This window comes from Malaclemys terrapin, chromosome 16 (assembly GCF_027887155.1).
Source record: "Malaclemys terrapin pileata isolate rMalTer1 chromosome 16, rMalTer1.hap1, whole genome shotgun sequence".
Classification (NCBI taxonomy): Eukaryota; Metazoa; Chordata; order Testudines; family Emydidae; genus Malaclemys; species Malaclemys terrapin.
Genome location: NC_071520.1, coordinates 1,873,884 through 1,895,262, shown reverse-complemented (window position 1 = coordinate 1,895,262; position 21,379 = coordinate 1,873,884). Strand labels below are relative to the sequence as shown.

Genomic DNA, 21,379 nt, shown 5'->3' with positions numbered 1-21,379 from the left:
CTGGTGCAAGTGCTGGAGGAACCAACTAGGGGCAGAGCTCTTCTTGACCTGCTGCTCACAAACTGGGAAGAATTAGTAGGGGAAGCAAAAGTGGATGGGAACCTGAGAGGCAGTGACCATGAGATGGTTGAGTTCAGGATCCTTACACAAGGAAGAAAGGAGAGCAGCAGAATATGGACTCTGGACTTCAGAAAAGCAGACTTTGACTCCCTCGGGGAACTGATGGGCAGGATCCCCTGGGAGAATAACATGAGGGGGAAAGGAGTCCAGGAGAGCTGGCTTTATTTTAAAGAATCCTTATTGCGGTTGCAGGAACAAACCATCCCGATGTGTAGAAAGAATAGTAAATATGGCAGGCAACCAGCTTGGCTTAATAGTGAAACCCTTGCTGATCTTAAATGCAAAAAAGAAGGTTCCAAGAAGTGGAAGATTGGACAAATGACCGGGGAGGAGTATAAAAATATTGCTCAGGCATGCAGGAGTGAAATCAGGAAGGCCAAATCACACTTGGAGTTGCAGCTAGCAAGAGATGTTAAGAGAAACAAGAAGGGTTTCTTCAGGTATGTTAGCAACAAGAAGAAAGTCAAGGAAAGTGTGGGCCCTTTACTGAATGAGGGAGACAACCTAGTGACAGAGGATGTGGAAAAAGCTAATTTACTCAGTGCTTTTTTTGCTTCTGTCGTCACAAGCAAGGTCAGCTCCCAGACTGCTGCACTGGGCAGCACAATATGGGGAGAAGGTGACTAGCCCTCTGTGGAGAAAGAAGTGGTTCAGGATATTTAGAAAAGCTGAATGAGCACATGTCCATAAGCTGGATGCGCTGCATCCGAGGGTGCTAAAGGAGTTGGCGGATGTGATTGCGGAGCCATTGGCCGTTATCTTTGAAAACTCCTGGCGATTAGGGGAGGTCCCGGATGACTGGAAAAAGGCTAATGTAGTGCCCATCTTTAAAAAGGGGAAGAAGGAGGATCCGGGGAACTACAGGCCAGTCAGCCTCACCTCAGTGCCTGGAAAAATCATGGAGCAGGTCCTCAAAGAATCAATTCTGAAGCACTTAGAGGAGAGGAAAGTGATCAGGAACAGTCAGCATGGATTCACCAAGGGCAAGTCATGCCTGACTAACTTAATTGCCTTCTATGAGGAGATAACTGGGTGGATGAGGGGAAAGCAGTGGATTCCTTGACTTCAGCAAAGCTTTTGATACAGTCTCCCACAGTATTCTTGCAAGCAAGTTCAAGAAGTATGGGCTGGATGAGTGGACTGTAAGGTGGACAGAAAGCTGGCTAGATCATCAGGCTCAACGGGTAGTGATCAATGGCTCCATGTCTAGTTGGCAGCCGGTATCAAGCGGAGTGCCCCAAGGCCTGGGGCCGGTTTTGTTCAATATCTTCCTTAATGATCTGGAGGATGGCGTGGACTGCACTCTCAGCAAGTTTGCAGATGACACTAAACTGGGAGGAGTGGTAGATACACTGGAGGGTAGGGATAGGATACAGAAGGACCTACACATATTAGAGGATTGGGCCAAAAGAAACCTGATGAGGTTCAGCAAGGACAAATGCAGAGTCCTGCACTTAGGACGGAAGAATCCCATGCACTGCTACAGACTAGGGACCGAGTGGCTAGGCAGCAGTTCTGCAGAAAAGGACCTAGGGGTTACAGTGCACGAGAAGCTGGATATGAGTCGACAGTGTACCCTTGTTGCCAAGAAGGCTAATGGCATTTTGGGCTGTATAAGTAGGGGCATTGCCAGTAGATCAAGGGATGTGATTGTTCCCCTTTATTTGCCATTGGTGAGACCACATCTGGAGTACTGTGTCCAGTTTTGGGCCCCACACTACAAGAAGGATGTGGAAAAATTGGAAAGAGTCCAGCGGAGAGCAACAAAAATGATTAGGTGGCTGGATCACAAGACTTATGAAGAGAGGCTGCGGGAACTGGGATTGTTTAGTCTGCAGAAGAGAAGAATGAGGGGGGATTTGATAGCTGCTTTCAACTACCTGAAAGGGGGATCCAAAGAGGATGGATCTAGACTGTTCTCAGTGGTGGCAGATGACAGAACAAGGAGCAATGGTCTCAAGTTGCAGTGGGGGCCGTTTAGGTTGGATATTAAGAAAAACTTTTTCACTAGGAGGGTGGTGAAGCACTGGAATGCGTTACCTAGGGAGGTGGTGGAGTCTCTTTCCTTAGAAGTTTTTAAGGCCCGGCTTGACAAAGCCCTGGCTGGGATGATTTAGTTGGGGTTGGTCCTGCTTTGAGCAGGGGGTTGGACTAGATGACCTCCTGGGGTCCCTTCCAACCCTGATATTCTATGATTCTATGGTGAAAGCTGTGCCCATAAATACAGAGCGTAAGGCCCATGGCAGGAAATGCCACTGGCCTGGGGACCCAGACCAACACATCCCCAGTGAGAAACCATTTAACAGCCATTGGGCCGGGGAAAGGTGGCAGGCAGTTTAAATTCCTCTGTTGCTCTGCACAAGCAGCGGCAATGAGCCAGGGATTGGTTAGGAGTGTGCTATGGCACTTCACAGACAGATATGGGGTTGGAGTCTCTGCCTGGAGCAGCAGCCCACAATCTGAACAAGCCAAACTCAATTCCCCGCCCCCACATATAGTGCACCGCCCATGTGCTGCTCTTCTCACTGCTTGGATGAGATGGGAACACAGTCTCCATGACTTAGACTCACAGACTTTAAGGCCAGAAGGGCTATCATGACCATCTTGTCTGACCTCCTGTGCACTGCAGGCCACTGAACCCCACCCACCCACTACTGTAACAGACCATAACCTTTGGCTGAGTTACTGAAGTCCTCAAATCCTGATTTAAAGACTCCATGTTACAGAGAATCACCCCTTACTAGTTGAAACCTGCAAGTGACCCATGCCCCATGATGCAGAGAAAGGGGAAATTATTCAATCCCTGGTCTCTCTGTCAGGACTGCCACAAGGGAGGGGGCCATTTGTGGTGGTAGCTATTACAATACGGACCCACAAGCAGCTGGACTGAGACCCGGCAAACTCGTTTCACACCAGCCACCCAGTTGCTATCAGGTGGTAACGACGTGCAGTTACTGCTGCAGTGCATCTCCTCTGCAACATCACCTGTCCTCTGCTCCCTACACCGGCTTCCCATCGAATATTGAACCGAGTTCAAGCTCTCAGTCCTGATCTTCAAGGTGCTCCATAGCCTGGGAACAGGGCACCTAAAAGCCCTAAAGCTCCAGGATGGGGACTGTAGAATGAACTCCCCAAGGAACTAAGAGCCACCCCAAACCTCACCACCTTCCGCATCAGGGGCAGGACGCGTTTCATTGACCATGTCATCCTGCACATGCTTGTCCCCCTGGCGCAAGGAGGAGAGAACAAACTTGTGACAGGTGTTAGTCACATTGCTTAACGCCCGACTGGGAGATGCTCTGATACTACAGTGACGAGCACAGCATAAGCTCCTATTAGAACAGAACAGAACTGCGCAGGCTCGGCCTCCCATTGCTGGGCCCCTGGAGCCAGCCAGTCCCTGGCAAGCCCATGAGACTGATCCGACTGAAATATCTTCATGCACATTCCACAACTCCCCATTTCTCACCACTTCCTCTGAAGCATCTGGGACAGACCTCTGTTGGGGACAGGAGACTGGGCTAGAAGGTCTGATCCCGTCCTAGTCTGACGAAGTGGGCATTCACCCATGAAAGCTTATGTTCCAATACTTCTGTTAGTCTTAAAGGTGCCACAGGACCCTCTGATCCTGTCCTAGGTTCTTAGCCTTCCTCACTGCACAGCTTGTCCACATTCACAGTGTGATGGGGGTCCTAGCACACATGTCCTGCACACTTGAGATATGTGTGACCTATTTGGCTGGGGAGAACATAGGGGAAACATTGACAGCAGGATGAGACTGAGAGATGGACACTTGGCCCTGCTCGACACAGAAGCACCTGCTGGAATGTATTTGTGTTCCCCGCACAGCCCTGCACAGGGTGACTCCCTACACACAGGCCTCTCCCAGGTGCTAACAGGCGCGGTCCAGTAGTGCCCAGGGCAGAGCTCTGAGCCTCCTTTGCTGCCACAAAAAGACTCCTGGCTCCGGGCAACCAACGACAGGCTCTAGAGACCGTCTGGTGCGACGCCTCATGGCACAAGAAAGCCCCTGTCTGTTCCAGCTGCAGAGACGTGCAAAGGGAGCCAGGTTTAAAGACAGACTCAGGCAGCCTGGTCCGACCCAGGGCAAGAGGGCACCTAGACCTTGTGGGAACTGCGCTGAACAGAGTCTAGGAAGCCAAGGCCAGGGAGCACTAGCTAGTGACCTCTCCAGGGATGGGGTCCGCCTAAGCCTGGTATGAGAGGCCAGTGCACCCTGGCCTTCCTCCCGCTTCCTGCAGGTGGTTTCGGTGCTTTGTTTCGCGGTGGCCGCTCAGATGTTCACTTGCTTGGCGGTGGGGGGAGCATGTGCGCGCCGTGAGCCAGCCAGAGGCAGGCACCGCACAGACTGGAGAGAGAGATTGCCAGAGCAAGTCTAGGGCTGAACTCCTGCTGGGGAAACTTAGCGCACGGAGGGGTGGGGGCAGCCCATGCTGCCCCCCCTGCGGCACCTGGCCCGAAGCTATGTCAGCCCCCCAGAGGCCTCTGGGCAGGGGCTAGATGGGATCCTTGCTCCTGAGACTCCCAGGGTGAAACACTAGGGAGGATGCCCAGCTGTGTCCTGCTGCCTGCCTGAGAGCCGCGGGGAGCAGCGGAGGCCGGGGCTGCCGGGATGGGGAGCTGGGTTTGACTGGAACGAGCCGCCTGCGGGACCATTTTGCCCCGTGGTTTGGCGGGGGGACCCGAGCCGTGTGTGTGGAGGGGCGCAGGGCGGTCAGCGAGGCTGTCATCTCCCCCGCCGCCAGCCCGGAGCCGCTCGCCAGCCACAGCCTTTGCCGGAGAGGGGCAGGAGGACTCGCGGGCCGGCGGGTGCGGGGGGAGCCCTCTCTCCGGTCCCACGCTCCGGCCCCTGCAGGGCGCCTCGGATGAGAGCCGGGGGTCCAGCGGGGGATCCGGGCCGCTCCCACCATGCCGTTCCACCCAGTGACCGCGGCGCTCATGTACCGGGGCATCTACACCGTCCCCAACATCCTCGCGGAGCAGCACCCCGTCGAGATCCCCGAGGACGAGCTGGAGGGTGAGTGACCGCGGGGCGGCGGGGCTGCGGGGAGCCCGGTACGGCGATCTGCAGAGGGGCTGCGGGGGCTGCAGCTCGGGGCTCCCTCCCTTTGCGGGGTTACTTCGCCCGGCAGCCGCACAGGGTGGGGGAGGGGAGCACCTGTTTCCTGGGAGCGAGTCGCGGCCGGAGTTTGGCAGCGGTCAGTGGCTGGGGCCGGGACGTGTCCGCTGCGATCTCAGAGCCAGCCCTGCGGAGCGCGGCCGGGGCTCCGGGGCATTGATGGCTGCTGGGGGGTCCCACTCGGGGCCGGCGTGGATGGGCCGTGGGGCGAGCCAAGCGAGCTGCCCAGCAGGCGGGGGCGGAGGGACGTGCCCGCGGCGGAGGAGGAGCAGGGGGGCAGAGAAATGTGCCAGGAATTAGCGCCCCAGCGCCAGAGGGCTGGCGGGGGGGGGGCAGCCCCGGTGCGGAGGAAAGGGGAGCAACGGGCGGGGGCCAAGCGCTAGAGCAGAGGGGACCTCCCATCATGGGCGGGGGGAGGACTGCTCAGGGGCCGGGGAATCACCCCCCGCCCCAGGGCTGCTCTGCGGTTCCAACTTGATCCCCCCACCCAGCCGCCTCCCTGCTGGGCGCGCTGCGCGGGCCCGGAGAGGCCGGGAGCCGCTGTCCCCGTGCCAGTGCGGAAGCGGGACGAGCCGCGGCACGCGGCGGGCAGGGGAGCCCTGCAGCCCCGGGCGCCGGCTGCCAGCCACCGCCATTGGCATTCCGCTCGATCCGTGCGGGCTCACGCCCGCCAAGCAGCCCCGCCACGCTCCCCATGCGCCCGGCTGCGGGCAGTGCGGGGCGAGCGCTGTCAAGGCAGGAGGCGCAAACCGGGAGGGGCGGGGGAGCCGGGCGCTCGGTGTGGGGCGCCGCATGCAACAAGCGATCGATCCGCTGCTACAATGGCACCGTGACAGGGCACGGTCGGTCCGCGCTGTCCCAGCGCGGCCTGGGTCACACTCCCGGGGCCTGGGCAATTGTTGCTGTTCCAGTAGGGTGACTAAATGTCCCGATTTTATAGGGACAGTCCCGATTTTGGGTCTTTTTCTTATATAGGCTCCTATTATCCCCCTCCCCCGTCCTGATTTTTCACATTTGCTGTCTGGTCACCCTATTTCCCAGCACAGCATGGGTCTCACTCACAGGGCACGGCCGATCCTCACTGTCCCAGTACGGCGTGGGTCACACTCACAGGGCACGGCCGATCCTCACTGTCCCAGTACGGCGTGGGTCTCACTCACAGGGCACGGCCGATCCTCACTGTCCCAGTACGGCGTGGGTCTCACTCACAGGGCACGGCCGATCCTCACTGTCCCAGTACGGCGTGGGTCACACTCACAGGGCACGGCCGATCCTCACTGTCCCAGTACGGCGTGGGTCACACTCACAGGGCACGGCCGATCCTCACTGTCCCAGTACGGCGTGGGTCACACTCACAGGGCACGGCCGATCCTCACTGTCCCAGTACAGCGTGGATCACACTCCAGGGCACAAACAATCATTGTGGTTGCAGCGTGGCGTGGGTCTCACTCACAGGGCACAGGCAATCATTGTGGTTGCAGCACCACATAGATCACACTCACAGGGCCTGGGCAATTGTCATGTGGGTCACGCTCATAGGTCATTAGCCATTGTTGCAGGCCTAGCACAGTATATCACAATTGTACAGCAGGGGTGATTGGCGCTGTCTTAGCACATTGTGTCACAATCTTAGGACAGGGGTATGTCTTGCCTTTTTTTTCCCAATCCCACTATGTCATAAGCAGCTTTTACCTTTCTCTCACCCTCTGACCAGGGCCGGCGCAACCCATTAGGCGACCTAGGCAGTCGCCTAGGGCACTACAATTTGGGGGGCAGCGACCGCGGCAGTATTTCGGCGGCGGGTCCTTCCGCTGCCTAGGGCAGCAGAAAAGCCGGTGGCGCTCCTGCCTCTGACCCCCGTGGCTTGGTTTTGTAGAATACCGTCACAGTATAATTATAAATGGCTGTTGCTTTCTCACAACTCGTGCTTTTATATCACAACAACAAGGAGTCTGGTGGCACCTTAAAGACTAACAGATTTATTTGGGCATAAGCTTTCGTGGGTAAAAACCTCACTTCTTGAGATGAAGAAAGCTTATGCCCAAATAAATCTGTTAGCCTTTAAGGTGCCACCAGACTCCTTGTTGTTATTGTGGATACAGACTAACACGGCTACCCCCTGATAGAAATACATTGTGATATAAAGTATCAGAATAAGACATGAGTAACTGTTGCTTATGTGTTGCTTTTCTATAACCCCACAAGCACAGTGAGCTGTGTTTGTGTAACATTGTCACACTAGTACACTGACAAGCTGTTGTTATAATCACAACATAAGCTGAGTGACTGTTACTTTCCTATCGTATGACATGAACAGCTCCTGCTCTTCTATCCTGTCAGGATATGATGAGAGTGGTTTTTGCTTTTCTTTAACTAGTATAATATGACAGGACCGCCTGGGGCTGTCCTAGCACAATGTAATGTGAGCAACTCTTGCTTTCCCATCACAATGCAACATGACTGTTGCTTTCCTATCACAACATGTCAGGATACAACGTGAGCGACTCTTGCTTTCCTGTCACGAGAACAGCTGGGTCGCAGTGGCTGTGTTTTCCGTTGCTCTCCCACTGTTAATTCCAACAGGGATTCTCTTCTTCCGATTTCCAAAGCAGACACAGGAGGGAGCAAGCACCGAGCGTAGGGGCCCTATAAAGCTTTCTCCATCCCATTCCTACTCACACCCCCCCAGCTGGCACCTCCTTCACCACCTCTGCCAAGGGCTAGTTTGCAGGCAAACCACCCTCCCCCCTGCTGCTTGAACCCAACCTGCCCAGAAATGCCTGGCAGGAAGTGGTGCTTCTGCCCCTGTAAACCCTGCTATGCCCACACAGCTGATATTGAAACGTCCCCTTTGGATGTCTTATGTGCAATGAGTTGGGGGGATCTCAGTTTAATGCCTGGTGAACAGGTGTGCACCAGGCAGAAACATCCCCAGCTCCTTGCAGACAGATTGAGCAGAGGGGCCAAGTACCAATAGGATCACAGAGACTGAGGTACCCCAGAAGTGGGCAGGGTAGGCTTGAGGCACAGGGGTGAGGTTGGGTGCAGAGAAGATGGCCCTGCTATTCTCTGTCCTGTGGCTGGAGAGCCCCCCCCCTTCCCCCAGGTACTCTCCCCGGTGCTAAATCCTAGGGCTGGTCAGAACGATCTTTTCACGGACATATGGCCACAGCATTCCCCAGGCATCCTGGTCTCAAGGTAGATTTGGATAGGAAGCTATCTGTAGCCCAGAGATGCTCTGCTCACCTCTGTTCAGAGAGAGGAAGAGAGCAGGCAGAATGGACAGCCAGTGCTTTTCAAGTGCAGAAGAGATGTTTCAACACAAACCCGCTTCGCAAAAACATTGGTTAGGTTTTAGTTTCATTCCCATGTGGAACAGGCACATCTCAAAACCACAAGTGTTGTCACAGAACAAATTGCCATGCGCTGGCCAGGTCTGCAACCTGCATGGAGGATGGCCACACTGCAGCTACTGCAGCATGGGCTGGCACATCCCAGCTAGCTCTCTAAAAACCAGCAGTGTAGCCAGGATGGCACAGGCAGCAGCACAGCCGAGCTGCCCAGTACAATCCCACCTGCGACCCTAGGTACATACTTGGGCACCTCACCCATGCCAGCGCCTGCCACACCAGGGCTACACTGTTATTTTTAGCAAGCTAACTCGGGGATGCCTGCACATGCAGCATAGGCAGACCCTAAAGGCGAAACCATCCCAACCAATAGCAAGGTTCCTCCGGGCTGTTTGATTTCACTCAGGGAAGCAATGGGGCAGGTGACACCCATGAAGCTTGTTCCCTGCTCTGTCCCTACCAGGCTGCTGGCAAGCTTGGCATTGGAGGATTCCTGAGCGGCTGGATCACCATAGGCACGTCAGGAGCTGGAGTGCCAGGAACTTCAGAGCCCTCTCTCTCTTTTCCCTCATGAATATGATCCTCCCCTCCACCTTCTAAAGTCTCCCCCTGCTCTTTTGTGGATATGGTACAACTTGCCCATTCCTTCCCTGAATCATGGGACTTGAGGAACATAGAACTGCTTGGCACAGACCATTTGGACCCTCTAGAGCAATGTCCCATCTCTCCGCTGTACTGGACCAGACCGATGGTCCATGCAGTCCAACCGGCTGATGGCTCCATCCGTATGGTGTCGAGTCTCCAGGGCTGTTCAATGCCTGATGCGAAGCCCCCATAACCCATCTCGTTATGCTGTGCTGATGTGCATTCTTTGCTGCGCCCCCAGCCTGGCCTCACCTGCACAGAAGTAGATGGCGAATACTAGATGTGGAGTTTAGGGGTTCGTGATCTTTGCAGAAAATGGTGAGGTTCCCTGGTGCTTGGGAAGCCTGGGTCTTTCTGTGTCACCTTAACCTGGGTTCATGTTCTAGTGCGATTTGGGTTTTGTAGAAACCTGTGTTTCACTCTGAAGAGAGCCTGCACTCTACGTTAGCATGGGAGCCATATGCTATCCAGGCTGCTTCTCCTGTTCCTCCTTGCCGCTCCTAAGCTCACACTCTGCCTTTGATTCTTGCTTCCTGCTCACCCCCATTTCTTTCTCTCCGCTCCATCTCTGCTCCTTTCACTTCCAATCTCCCTCTTTAAATGGAGCAGGAGCCCAACAACCCAGGAATACAGCAGCTGAACCACTGGGGTCAAATGCCTCCGTGCTAGAAGCCTGCTGAAGCCAGTGGGCTTCTATGAGGAACAGTTTGGTGCATGGTCTCAAAATTAGACTGCAAGGAAGGACAATCCCATAGTTAAGGCTCCCAGCTGGGACTCAGGAGATCTGGACACAATTCTCATCTCTGCCACTGACCCCCTGCATGACCTTGGATAAGTCACTTAGCCTCCTTGGACCTTGGGATGCTCCCTGTCTCTTCTCTATTTGGACTGTAACTTCTCCAGGGCAAGGAATGGATCTAACTGCACAGTGCCGAGCACAATGGGGCCTGGATCATGGCTAAGGTCTCTAGCTGCTACTGTAATTTGGAGGAGTTAACAGCATTCACAGTGTCTCTGCATAGATTAATGCCTAACCCTGAGGCAGTCTCCCATCCTGCCCCAGGTCAGTCACATTTTTGTGAAACACATACATTTCCTTTTCACTGTCCCCAGGGGAGGGGGTGGCCAGATGCTCTCAGCCAGCCATGTCACCGCCATCCCTCATTATCTGGCCCTCTGTCCTGTCTCTTCCCCCTCTCTGCCTTTCCCCCCTAACCAGCCTTGTCTCCTCAGACATATCCCCCACCCACCCCCATCCCAGACACCTCTGAACATTTCCACTGCAGCGTCTTCTCTGCTCATCCTTCTGGAGTGGAGGGACCAGGCTGAATGCAGCAGCCAAGGTGAGGCTGAACCATTGCTTCAGAGCAGCTGTCCTGTCTAAGCCCTCCCATATGCAATAGAATCTCACTTCCTGGTCCCATGCCCTCTACCCCTCCTGCATGCAGTCCCTGATTGACCCTCTCCCTTCAGGTATGACCTATGCCTCACATTCCCTGCTCTACCCCTCTTTCAGTACAGCCTCCCTTCCCCACCTGTGCCCCTCTCTGGAGCCCTGCACTGGGCAGAGAGCTTTCAAACCAGCCCATCCAGGCAGGAACGTGGCTTCACAGATCCAAAAGTCACCTACCTTAGAGCCCTTCCTTTGCTGTCCCCAATCTTTCTTTATGGCCGAATTCCATGACTACCCCAGTGCTGCCCCACCTCGCACAGCCCAATGCGTTTTACGGGCAAGCTTTCTGACTAGCCATCAGCTCCTAGTCCTTGTCATGGGGGTTGTGTCTCTAAAGCCCCTGGTTGGCTTCGCAAACCTAATCCCCCATTTCCATATCCTGGCGGAATCATAAGCCAGGCCTCCCCTGTGAGGGCAGCAAGTGTTATCCCTGTGTTACAGATGGGGAAACTGAGGCACAGGATATGAAGTGACTTGCTCAAGGTCACCCAGCAGGCCATTGGCAGAACCAGGAATGGAACCGCTGGTGCTTTGGGCATCTAGCTCCACCCAGCCCCGTGCTCAACCTACTAGACAGCGCTGCCCCTCACATCACCTTTCCTTCTTTTAAATCAGCAATGAAAGGAGCCACCCCGGCCAGCTCACACCAGGGCACTGATTAAATTCCTCCTCCTAAAGGGGTCCCAGATCAGAGTATTTATCTTAGAAGAGATTGTAAGACTGAAATCATTTCCTTTAGACAGGAGAGGAATAAGGGGGACCAGAGTCTATGTAATAGTGACTGGCTGAAGAAGAACAGGAGTACTTGTGGCACCTTAGAGACTAACATTTATTTGAGCATAAGCTTTCGTGGGCTACAGCCCACTTCTTCGGATGCAGTAGCCCATGAAAGCTTATGCTCTAATAAATTTGTTACTCTAAGGTGGCACAAGTACTCCTGTTCTTTTTGCGGATACAGACTAACATGGCTGCTACTCTGAAACCTGGCTAGAGAAGGGAGATTTGGTGTGTTTGTTCTTTCTGTTTCCTAACACAAGAACAAGGGGACAAACAATGAGATGGGGATGGGGGTCAAAACCAAGCAATTTTCACACAATGCATATTCAGATTGTGGAACTCACTGCCACTGGAAACAGTCAAGGCCAAGAATTTATAGCATGAGTCAAAAAGGGATTGGGCATGTATATGGACAGTGAGAATATGCAAAGTTATCCTAACTAATTATAACAATTGTGGAAGAAAGATAAAACCTGGTGCTTCAGGGCTTAAGCTGATCTGTGACTATTACAGACCAGGGTCAAATCTAATATGGGGTCAGATTATCCCATACCTGCTACTACTGGGTTCTTACACCTTCTGCTGAAACACATTGTGCTGGCCACTGATGGAGAGAGAAAACAGAACTAGGTAGACCTGGCTATGTTCCTAAGTGAACTAAATGCCAGGGTATTGGAAGGCGTAGGCATTTATCAGACAACAGCTTGGTGGTGGCTACTGGGGTGCCCTGAGCTGGAGGAGTGGGGAACATTACCAACTCCCTGGTATTCCTCTGCCTAGACATGCTCGCATCTGCACGGCAATCTCTCAGTGTTTGGGTAGGACACCCCTTTCTTTGGGGGGACTTGCTCCTTAGCTCAGGGGTGGCAGGACATCCTCAGGCTCTGCAAGGAGAGAAGGTGCCAGCGCAGAAGACAATGGGCTGCTCAGGGCAGGGTTCTCACAGCAATTAGGACATTCCGGCCACTGAGAGGCCCCTTGGCACAACACATCAGCTCCTTGGAACCATGCTATGAAGGACAACATTTGTGTTTAAATCAGACTCACCACATGGCTCCTGAGTTAGCAGGGATTCCAAGGGTGGGCAAGCTACAGCCCATGGGCCGGATCTGGCCCACCAGCCATTTTAATCGAGCCCTTGAGCTCCCATTGGGGAGCGGGGTCTGGGACTTGCCACACTCCAGCCAAGGAGCAGGGTCAGGGGCCACTCCATGTTGCTCCCAAAAGCAGCAGCATGGCCCCGCTCCACCTCCTATGCATAGGGGCAGCCAGGGGCCTCCGCTCTGCAACCCAAGCACAGCCTCTGCAGCTCCCATTGGTTGCAGCCTGCCCTGCTGCAGCCCTGATCCCCCTCCTGCCCTCCAAACCCCTTGGTCCTAGCCTAGAGCACCTTCCTGCACCCCAAACCCCTGATCCCAGTCCCACCACAGAGCCCACACCCCCAGTCAGAGCCCTCACCTCCCCTGCACCCCACTCCCCAGACCAGAGCCCCCTCCCATACCCTGAACTCATCATTTCTGGCCTCACCCCAGAGCTTGCACCCCCAACCACAGCCCTCAGCCCCTCCCACATCCAAACCCCAATTTTGGGAGCATTTGTGGGCTGCCATACAATTTCTATTCCCAGATGTGGCCCTCAGGCCAAAAAGTTTGCCCACCCCTGGATTAAACACTCTCCCTGGCTAGGGAATCTTGTCCTGAGAGTTACAGGTCCAAATCCCAGCACGGGGCACTTCTGACAATGACCCCCTGAAGGCGTCACCTGAGGGACCTGAACCTAGGACCTCTCAATCAAAAGTATGAACCTCTACTGCTAGAGCTAAAGGTGCAGGCCCAGTGACTTGGTGGCAGTAGAAGACACCGATAACACTATGTGTCCAGCCACTAGCAGGGGAACAAAGATCTGTACTGTGGTGATTTCCCTTTGCCAGATGTTTTCCAACTCCGCTGGAGGGTAACCAAGTAGAATTTCTATTCTAGTCTAGTTCTTATACAGCCCTCACCACCATAGCACACGGGGAAGAAGCAGATAATCCAGGTTCATGGACACTCCCGCCTGCCTGGTCTCGCTGTTTGACTTTGTGTTTTGTAGCAGCCATTTGTTGATATAAATACATCAGCAGGATCAATTCAATTAGGCCTCAGCTCCTTGGCATCCGCAAACTGTTGCATATGGATGAGTTAGGAGCAGGCATAGAGGCAGAGGGGCCAGGACACACAGTACAAATCAGTGACAGAGACGGTGCCTTCTCTTATGTCGAAGTGCCAGGCACACCAGCAGCACAAAGGAAATGATCAATCATTTTAATGAAGCTCAGATCATTACACTTGGCATCTTCAAGTTACTTACAGACATCAGCTAATTAATCCTCATAACCCCCAGGGAGGTGGGGAAGTATTAGTGCCATATTTCAGATGGGGGAATTGAGGCACACAGGGGTCAAAGCCAACATTTCAAACCTAAAGGTAGGTCCCACTTCTGAAGGTTCAGGCTACCAATGTGGACGGTGTCTCTCTCTTTCTCTCCCCTCTCCCCCCAGCAATTGCTGGGCCCAGCCCTGGGAATTGCTAAGGAGAGAGCAGGAGAAACACCTGCACACAGCTGAGGCAGTGTGACTAGGGGCTAGTAGCCCCTGGGGCTGTATTCACTCACTGACATTGCTAGCACCCACAGAGGCTAACGGGAGCTGCTGTCCCAGAGCAGGGCCTCCAGCGTTCTTCATGATTCGTTATTAACAACAAGCATTTCAGTGGTGACACTGCTAGACTCAGTGCTGCACAGGCCCCTTGGCAACTCACCGCCTAGGGCCCGGATTCAGGTCCCCTTGCTGTCTCCATGGAGCCCCTCCCCCCATGAGGAGACCCACTGAGCTCAATGGGGTGCTTAGGAAGTCAGGTACCATCCAGCCGGAGGGAGGGTGAAAGCTGAGCCTAATGGAGCCCAGAGCAGAGGTGGAGAGCAAGAGGGTGGGGCTAGTGCTGGCTGCCTGGCCGCTGTTGACGGAGCTAGGATGTGGCATGCGCCGGCGTGGGTTAGAGTTCCAATCCTCACCCTGCCATCGATGCCCTGAGTTAGCTAAGACCAGGCTTATCTTTAAAAACCTGCCCTTTGGAGCAGTGCACAGCACAGTGACTGCATGTAACCTTGGGGAAAATGACCTCTATCATCAAATTGTCCAAAGCAACCCCTTGGTTTTTGGTGCCAACTTGGGACACCACCTGCTTTTTAGCTCCACCCCACCAGGACTCCCATTGGCTCCCACTGTTATTTCCATTCTTCCCAGGAAAGAGCTTGCTACCTGTAGGCAGCCTCCTTTGCACACACTCCAGTGGCAGACCAACAAGTCTGCCTGTCTCAATTTCCCCATGAAAGGAACAATCTCTCATTGTCCATTACAAAGTCCCTTCTCCGTGCATAATCTGTTCAGGTACACCAGGGCAGTAGTTCCCCAAACCTTTGTAGCAAAGCCATTCTTGAAACACCCACCATAAACATACAACGGTACAACTACTTTTCCATTGTCTCTGCAGGGGCACTACCTCCAGACCCCCACGTCAACAGCAGCATTGTGTTCCCATTCCTGATGCAGGGCCCCCACTATCCAAACCCCCAACCTGAGAGCAACCAGTCTCCACAGCCCCCAGTCAGGTGTCCCCAGGAGAGCTCCCCAGTGTCCCACTCCCCAGGCAGGGAGTCCTACCCCTGCTCAGGGCACATCCCTCCCAAACCCACTCTCTTGCTGCTGAGCTCTGCTTCCCCTGATGGCGCTGGAGCTGCCCCTTGTGCCACAGCCCCAGCCTGCTGCTCATCGGGTCCCCAGGTTTGGGCAGCACTCCCCAGCTGCTCCGCTGCAGTTCAGCTGTCTCTAGCAAGTCTCCTGTAGTGCTCTCCCAAACAACTCTCACCAGTTCTTTCCTGCTACTGCCTGTCCCTAGCACCTCTTCAACATCTCCTCCTTCTGTAGCCAAGCCCAGGTGTTCTCTTTTAAACCTAACTGGGGAGTCAGCTGACCAGTCACAGGTGCATTGGCCTCTTCCCTCTTAAAGGGCTAGTGACACTCCCGTCTCCTGCTTAGGAACTAAGGCCACTGGCCATTGTGATCTTACCGTCCCCATCTGGCTGTGTAGCTGAGGGGAATGCGACTGCTAACACACCTGGGCTGGTGGTGCCAGATGCCAGTTGTGACAGAAGTGGAGCCGAGATGTAATAATCTGCAATCGTTTTATGAACACTGTGTGTGACCAGGTCAGCAAAGGGAATCTATTTTATAGTGGGTTATAAAGCTTTCCTGTGTGAGTCTGATCCACCTTCTACCAGGACTGTGGGGAGAACAGATGGTCCTTGTGGTCCCTTCTAACCCTATGATTCTAACAACCAGGGAAGTAACTCAGTGGCTTGCCAGCTAAGAACATTTAGGTGCACATTAGGAAGACGATGGGGTCCAGGTGCTAGCTTGAAAGATCCTGCATCTTGTCTCCAACACGTGGTTTTGCAGTGCTGGGACCTATCAGATCAAAGGGCTGCACACAATTAAAAGAGCATTTTGGTTCCTAGAAGTTGGGGGGGGGGCTGCGGCACTCCAGAAGTTGCTAGCTAGGCAGGCTGGTACAAAGAGAGAGAGACGCCGTAGGGAACAGCAGGCAGTGCCTTGAGGCTGGTTTGTGTTTAAGGTCTGTTCTCTCTAGAGTGCTCTTGTTCTAGGTAAATGATCCTTTGCTTTAAAGGGGCCTTTTGGTCACTAATTACCACTGTCCCTGTCCCAGAAGAAACAGAATTGCAGATGCTGCGGGGCCGGAGCCGCTCGGCCGGGGCCAGGCCGGAGCCGCTCGACTGGAGCCGGACTGGGCTGCGCCTCCCTGGAGCCCTCCTCGTGCCCCCCACCCCCACCCCAGCTTACCTGCCGCTGCTTGTTTCCAGGCTTCCCGCATGAACATCTGATTCGTGGGAAGCAGGGGAGGGGGAGGAGAAGGGGGGTGGAGCGTTCAGGGGAGGAGGGGGAGGTGAGCTCGGGCTGGGGGCGGGGCGGACAGCTGCCGGAGCTTGGGAACCAGCTCCAGCTCACCACTGGGCGCGAGGTCTGATTCAGGGGAATCGGGGGAATCAGCCTAAAGCCGGCCCTGCCCATCACTAGCTCTTGTGGGAGGAGAATCAGATTTTACTGCCATCTGTATCCCACCCTGGAGCAGAGGGCCCAATCACTCTGACCTGCTTCTCCCATCCGTTCCGTCAGAGACATGCCAATGGTGAGAGCTTAGCTGTTCCCACCTCCCTCGCCCCCCTGGAGGTTCAAGAAAGAGGATGTGGAACACCCCGCGAAGGGAAGGAGGGGCCAGGAATGGCTGCAGAGGTGGGTTAAGGGGAACCAGAGGCATTGAAGGGGTCAGGTGTGAACCTCAGGTGATGAATGGCTTTTCCCTCACTCATAAACACTCACTTCAGACAGATCCTGTTCCTGGCCCAGCCTTTCATTGTACATCCACACTGCGATAAGAACCCCAGGGCACCACGGCCCCGAGCCGGGCTCAGCTGACAGGCTCAGGGGCTCTGGCTGCGGGTCAAAACATAGCAGTGCAGATGTTCGGGCTCCGGAACCCTCTCCCCTCGTGGAGTCCCTGAGCCCAAACGTCTACACGGCAATTTTATAACCCCACTGCCAGAGCCCGAGTCAGCTGAGCCAGGCCAGCCGTGGTCCTGTCACAGGTCTTTTATTGCAGTGTAGATGGACTCTAACAATCCCCCGCTAATCACCCAAGCAGCGGCTGCTTGCACAAGTGTCTCTCTCATGCACTCCCATGAACAGTCTCTTTCACTAATTCACTTTTCTCTCTTATCCGCATGTCCCTGTCTTGTGCCTCTCTCTCTCCTACCTCTTGCTTCATGGCAGATTGGCCTCTGCTCACATTTGTTCACTCTTCTCTCTGCCTCTCCCTTTCTTTTAATTTCCCTCTCTCTTTCCGCTCCTACTGCTTGATCCAGCAGTGATGTCATAATGCGGCTTTGTGAGATCACTGTTTCCAGGACAACACATTGTGATGTCACAGAGAAAGGAAACCCCACTTCAGGATGCAGCAGTCTCTTGTCCTTTAGTCCTAAGCAAATATTGATGATTCCACCTTTCCCTTCCAGTATTGAACCCATCCCCTTCTTCACCTAAACCTCCCTGTTTACTCCCTGCTCAGCCTGGAGCAAAGAGCCTCCCAATTCCCAGCAAACTATTAAACAATGCTCCATACAAATGTCCTGAAAATTACTGTAGTGACCACTGAGCTCCACAGGGTCAGCTCCCACCTCTCCATCTAGGAGGCTCCCAATCTGCCTCCTGCTCTAGAAAAAAAAATCCTTTGTAGAAACAGACATTTGATAACAGAGGCCTCTTCAGTCTAGCACTCAAAAGATCCAATGGTTGGGCACTGAAGCTAGACAAAATTCAGCCTTGAAATAAGCACCATTTTTGACAGTGAGGGTAATAAACCATTGGAACAATTCACCCAAAGATGTGGCAGATTCTCCATCACTGGCAATTTTTAAATCCAGATGGGCTGTTTTTCTGAGATCTGCTCTTCTTCAACCCGGAATTCAGTCAGGGAAGTCCTAGGGCCTGTTAGGTAAGACTAGATTATTACCTTGTCACATCTGAACCTCTCTCAGCACTAAATCATTAGCACAATGTTCTATCTCCGGTGCCCCCCTGCCAACCAAACAAGGATCCGGGAATGCTATGGGCTGCAGGCACAATGTCCTATCACCATGCTATCTTTTCTGCTGGAGGTCGTACAGTCTAGTGCATAGAGCCCTAAACTAGGAATCAAGAGCCCAGGATTCTATTCTTTCCTCTACCACATGAACTCGGGCAAGTCCTAGCACCTCTCCTTTCCCTCCCACACTTTGTCTGTCTTGTATATGGAGACTACAAGCTCTTCAGGCAGGGATTGTCTCTTACCAGGGGTATGTGCAGCGCCCGGCACAGCGTGGCCCTGATCCTACATGTGGCCCCTAAGGGCTGCTGTAATATCAGTAGCAATGATTATCTACTGAACTACATGATTCCGCTCCCCAAAATGGAAAAGCCCCATCTCGTGTCAAATCAAGATCCCCCAAACATCCCACAGCTCCTCAGCTTCAAACTGCCCTTAAATATATTTTGAATGACCTTAATCCTTCCAATTTCCTCATTCTGTCTGCCAGCTCAGCAGGCATCTAAAATCCCCCAGGGAAAGCAATTGTCGAGCTGTCTGGGGGGGCTTTTCCCCAGTTGCCATGTACCCTAAGGGAGACCCGAGAATATCCCCATATCAAAGGCACGGCACCCTTCCTGGCCAAACACCAGATACCAGGCCACTAAAATACTGCCTCAGACACAGGAGCTGCCATCGAAGAGACCGGAGCAGGCTCCTGGCCCCAACACTGGCTGTTACCAGCTGCTTCCGAGGAAGGTAGTTATGCCATCGCCTGCCCCTCAAGGAAGGCCCCTCCTGACCCGTTAGTTAGAAGCTGGTTTATGCCCTGAAGCACACAGCTTTATAACGACTGTCCGTCCCCGTGGACTAAAAAGGGGGGCCGCTGAGCCCATAAAGCAGCCGGCCTCGAATAGGGGATTCCAAACCGTGATCCATGCAGCTCTTACTGCTGGTCTATGGAGAACTGGCTGCTCACATGGTGCTCATGTAACCTACTGGTGGGTGTATTACAGGTCGCCCCCTGTGCTGATCTGCAGAGGTTATGAGTGTCTCAGTCAGCAGCTGCGGAGATGTGGCTCTTTCGTTCAATCTGTAGCAGCTCATGTGTTTAGCTCTAGAGCAGAGGTGGGCAAACTACAGCCCGCCGGACCATCCTGCCCGACCCCTGAGCTCCTGGCCGGGGAGGCTAGACCCCGACCCCTCCCCTGCTTTCCCCCCTCCCCCAAAGCCTCAGCACGCCACGCTGCCAGTGCTCTGGCCCGCCGCTTCCGCCGGGCAGTGCGGTGGCATGGCTGGCTCTGACATGGTAAGGGGGCAGGGAGCGGGGCATCCCGGGGGTCAGTCAGGGGACAGGGAGCAGGGGGCAGTTGGATGGGGTGGAGGTTCTGGGGGGGGGGCGGTCAGGGGACGGGGAATGGGTGCAGGGGTTGGATAGGCATGGGAGTCCCAGGGGGCCTGACAGGGACGGGGGTGTGGATAGGGGTCAGAGCAGTCAGGAAGCAGGGGGGGGTTGAATAGGGGGTGGGGGCCCAGGGGGTGGTTAGGGGCAGGGGGTCCCGGGAGGGTGCGGTCAGGGGACAAGGAGCAGGGGGGGTTGGATGGGTTGGGAGTTCTGAGGGGGGCAGTCAGGGGGTGGGATGTGGGACGGGGTGGCTAGGGGACGGGGGTCAGGCTGTTTGGGGAGGCACAGACTTCCGTACCCAGCGCTCCATACAGTTTTGCAACCCCTATGAGGCCCTCGGGCCAAAAAGTTTGCCCCCCCGGTCTAGAGAGTCCTAGTCCAATCCCAGGTATGTCAGCCAAGATGGCAGCTGTCATGCTGGCTTCTCTTCCTTGTCTCCAGCTGCTGAATTGCATTGAAAGAAGCAGGGTATGTTAAACCCGTACGTAACGCTGCCTTGCTAGGTACGCAATGCGTAGAGTTGCCATGGAGAAGTTATGCGGTTAGGAATGGCAGAGGATGTGATCCATGCAGAGGCTAATGGATCTACCCTCTAGCACAGTTCCCAAGCTACTTTTCCCACTCTAAGTACTTTCTTCTCTGTGGCCCAGTGCCCCAGATACCACAGGAACAAGGCTCATGAACTCTCATCATCCCACATCAGTCTCCAGACCAGCCACTTGTTCCAGCAGATCCACCATCCTTTGCCAAGTAACTTCCCCATCAGAAGCTGGGTGACTGACCAGCTGGTTGGACATCAGAACAGTCTGAGAACTCCCTGGAGGAGCAGGTCTCTTCCAGGCAAACGAGCCAAAGGCTGCAGCCACCTTGCCAGAAAAAGGAAGAAAGATCTCTCTCTCTCTCAACAGTCTTTAGGAAGAGTAAGCAAAGCGGTTGTAATACTAGAGCAGGAATTGGGCTGTAACAAACCTACATGAAAAGGCACTCCAGTGCAGATTCACCTTTTATGCACACATCCAAGTCACCACACACAGCGGGGAAAGCACTTTTCATTTCCGAGCAGTCTGGAGGTGCTCTGCTCCACTTTCGAGAGGTAGGAGTTCAAGCGTTGTGTGTTCTTAATTCAATCACAGACAGTTACATCATTTTTTCAGGTGTCTTGCATTATTAAAGGTATTCCCTCAGCACCAGGTTTAAGCAGGCAAGTTCCTGGCTGAGCTGTACAGCAAGGTAGAACTGAATTATAAGGCCATTCCTCCCCCACCTTACATGTTATTAATCACAGACTTTGGTCATGTCCATTATGATACTGCTATTTGCCAACAGCAAACAGTGTCAAGCACGCTCCCAGGCCAGATGTTCATGAGCAAGACCTGGGCAGCTCAGGTATAAATCAAGTAAACTATTTCCCCATCTCTCTCCTGTCTTCTCTCCTTTACAGACAGCAAGCTGAGCCCACAGGCCTCCTTAAACCCCAGGGGAATCTAACATTAGGCAATAGCTTCCAAATCAATCTGAGAATGTTGCACTGCATTGTCACCCTACTGCAGGGGCAGAGTTAAGGTTGTTGAGGTTATTTGAGTGTGATTCTGTGTTGTTATGGCAGAGCAACCTTAACTCTGAATTAAAGTTGCCAACTTTCCAATTTCTGAAAACTGGACACCCCTGCTCTGCCCCCTCCCCTGAGGCCCCGCCCCCTGCTCCCTCCCCCAAGATCCCACCCTCCGCTCACTCCTCTCTGTCCCCCACACCCTGCGCCCAGCTTGGGGACCACCATACTCTCCCCACCCCACCAGTTAGATGCAGGGAGGGAGG

The 21,379-nt window shown here is 54.1% G+C and overlaps 1 protein-coding gene across 1 annotated transcript in view; it reads left to right on the top strand.

Moving 5' to 3' along the window:
* The first annotated feature begins 4,510 nt into the window (after positions 1-4,510).
* CABP7 (calcium binding protein 7) overlaps positions 4,511-21,379 on the top strand; it is a 73,993-nt gene continuing 57,124 nt past the window's right edge. The window contains exon 1 of the mRNA XM_054006017.1: positions 4,511-5,158. Within this exon, the coding sequence (XP_053861992.1) occupies positions 5,050-5,158 (109 nt within the window). The 5' untranslated portion in view covers positions 4,511-5,049. The remainder of the gene's footprint in view (positions 5,159-21,379) is intronic.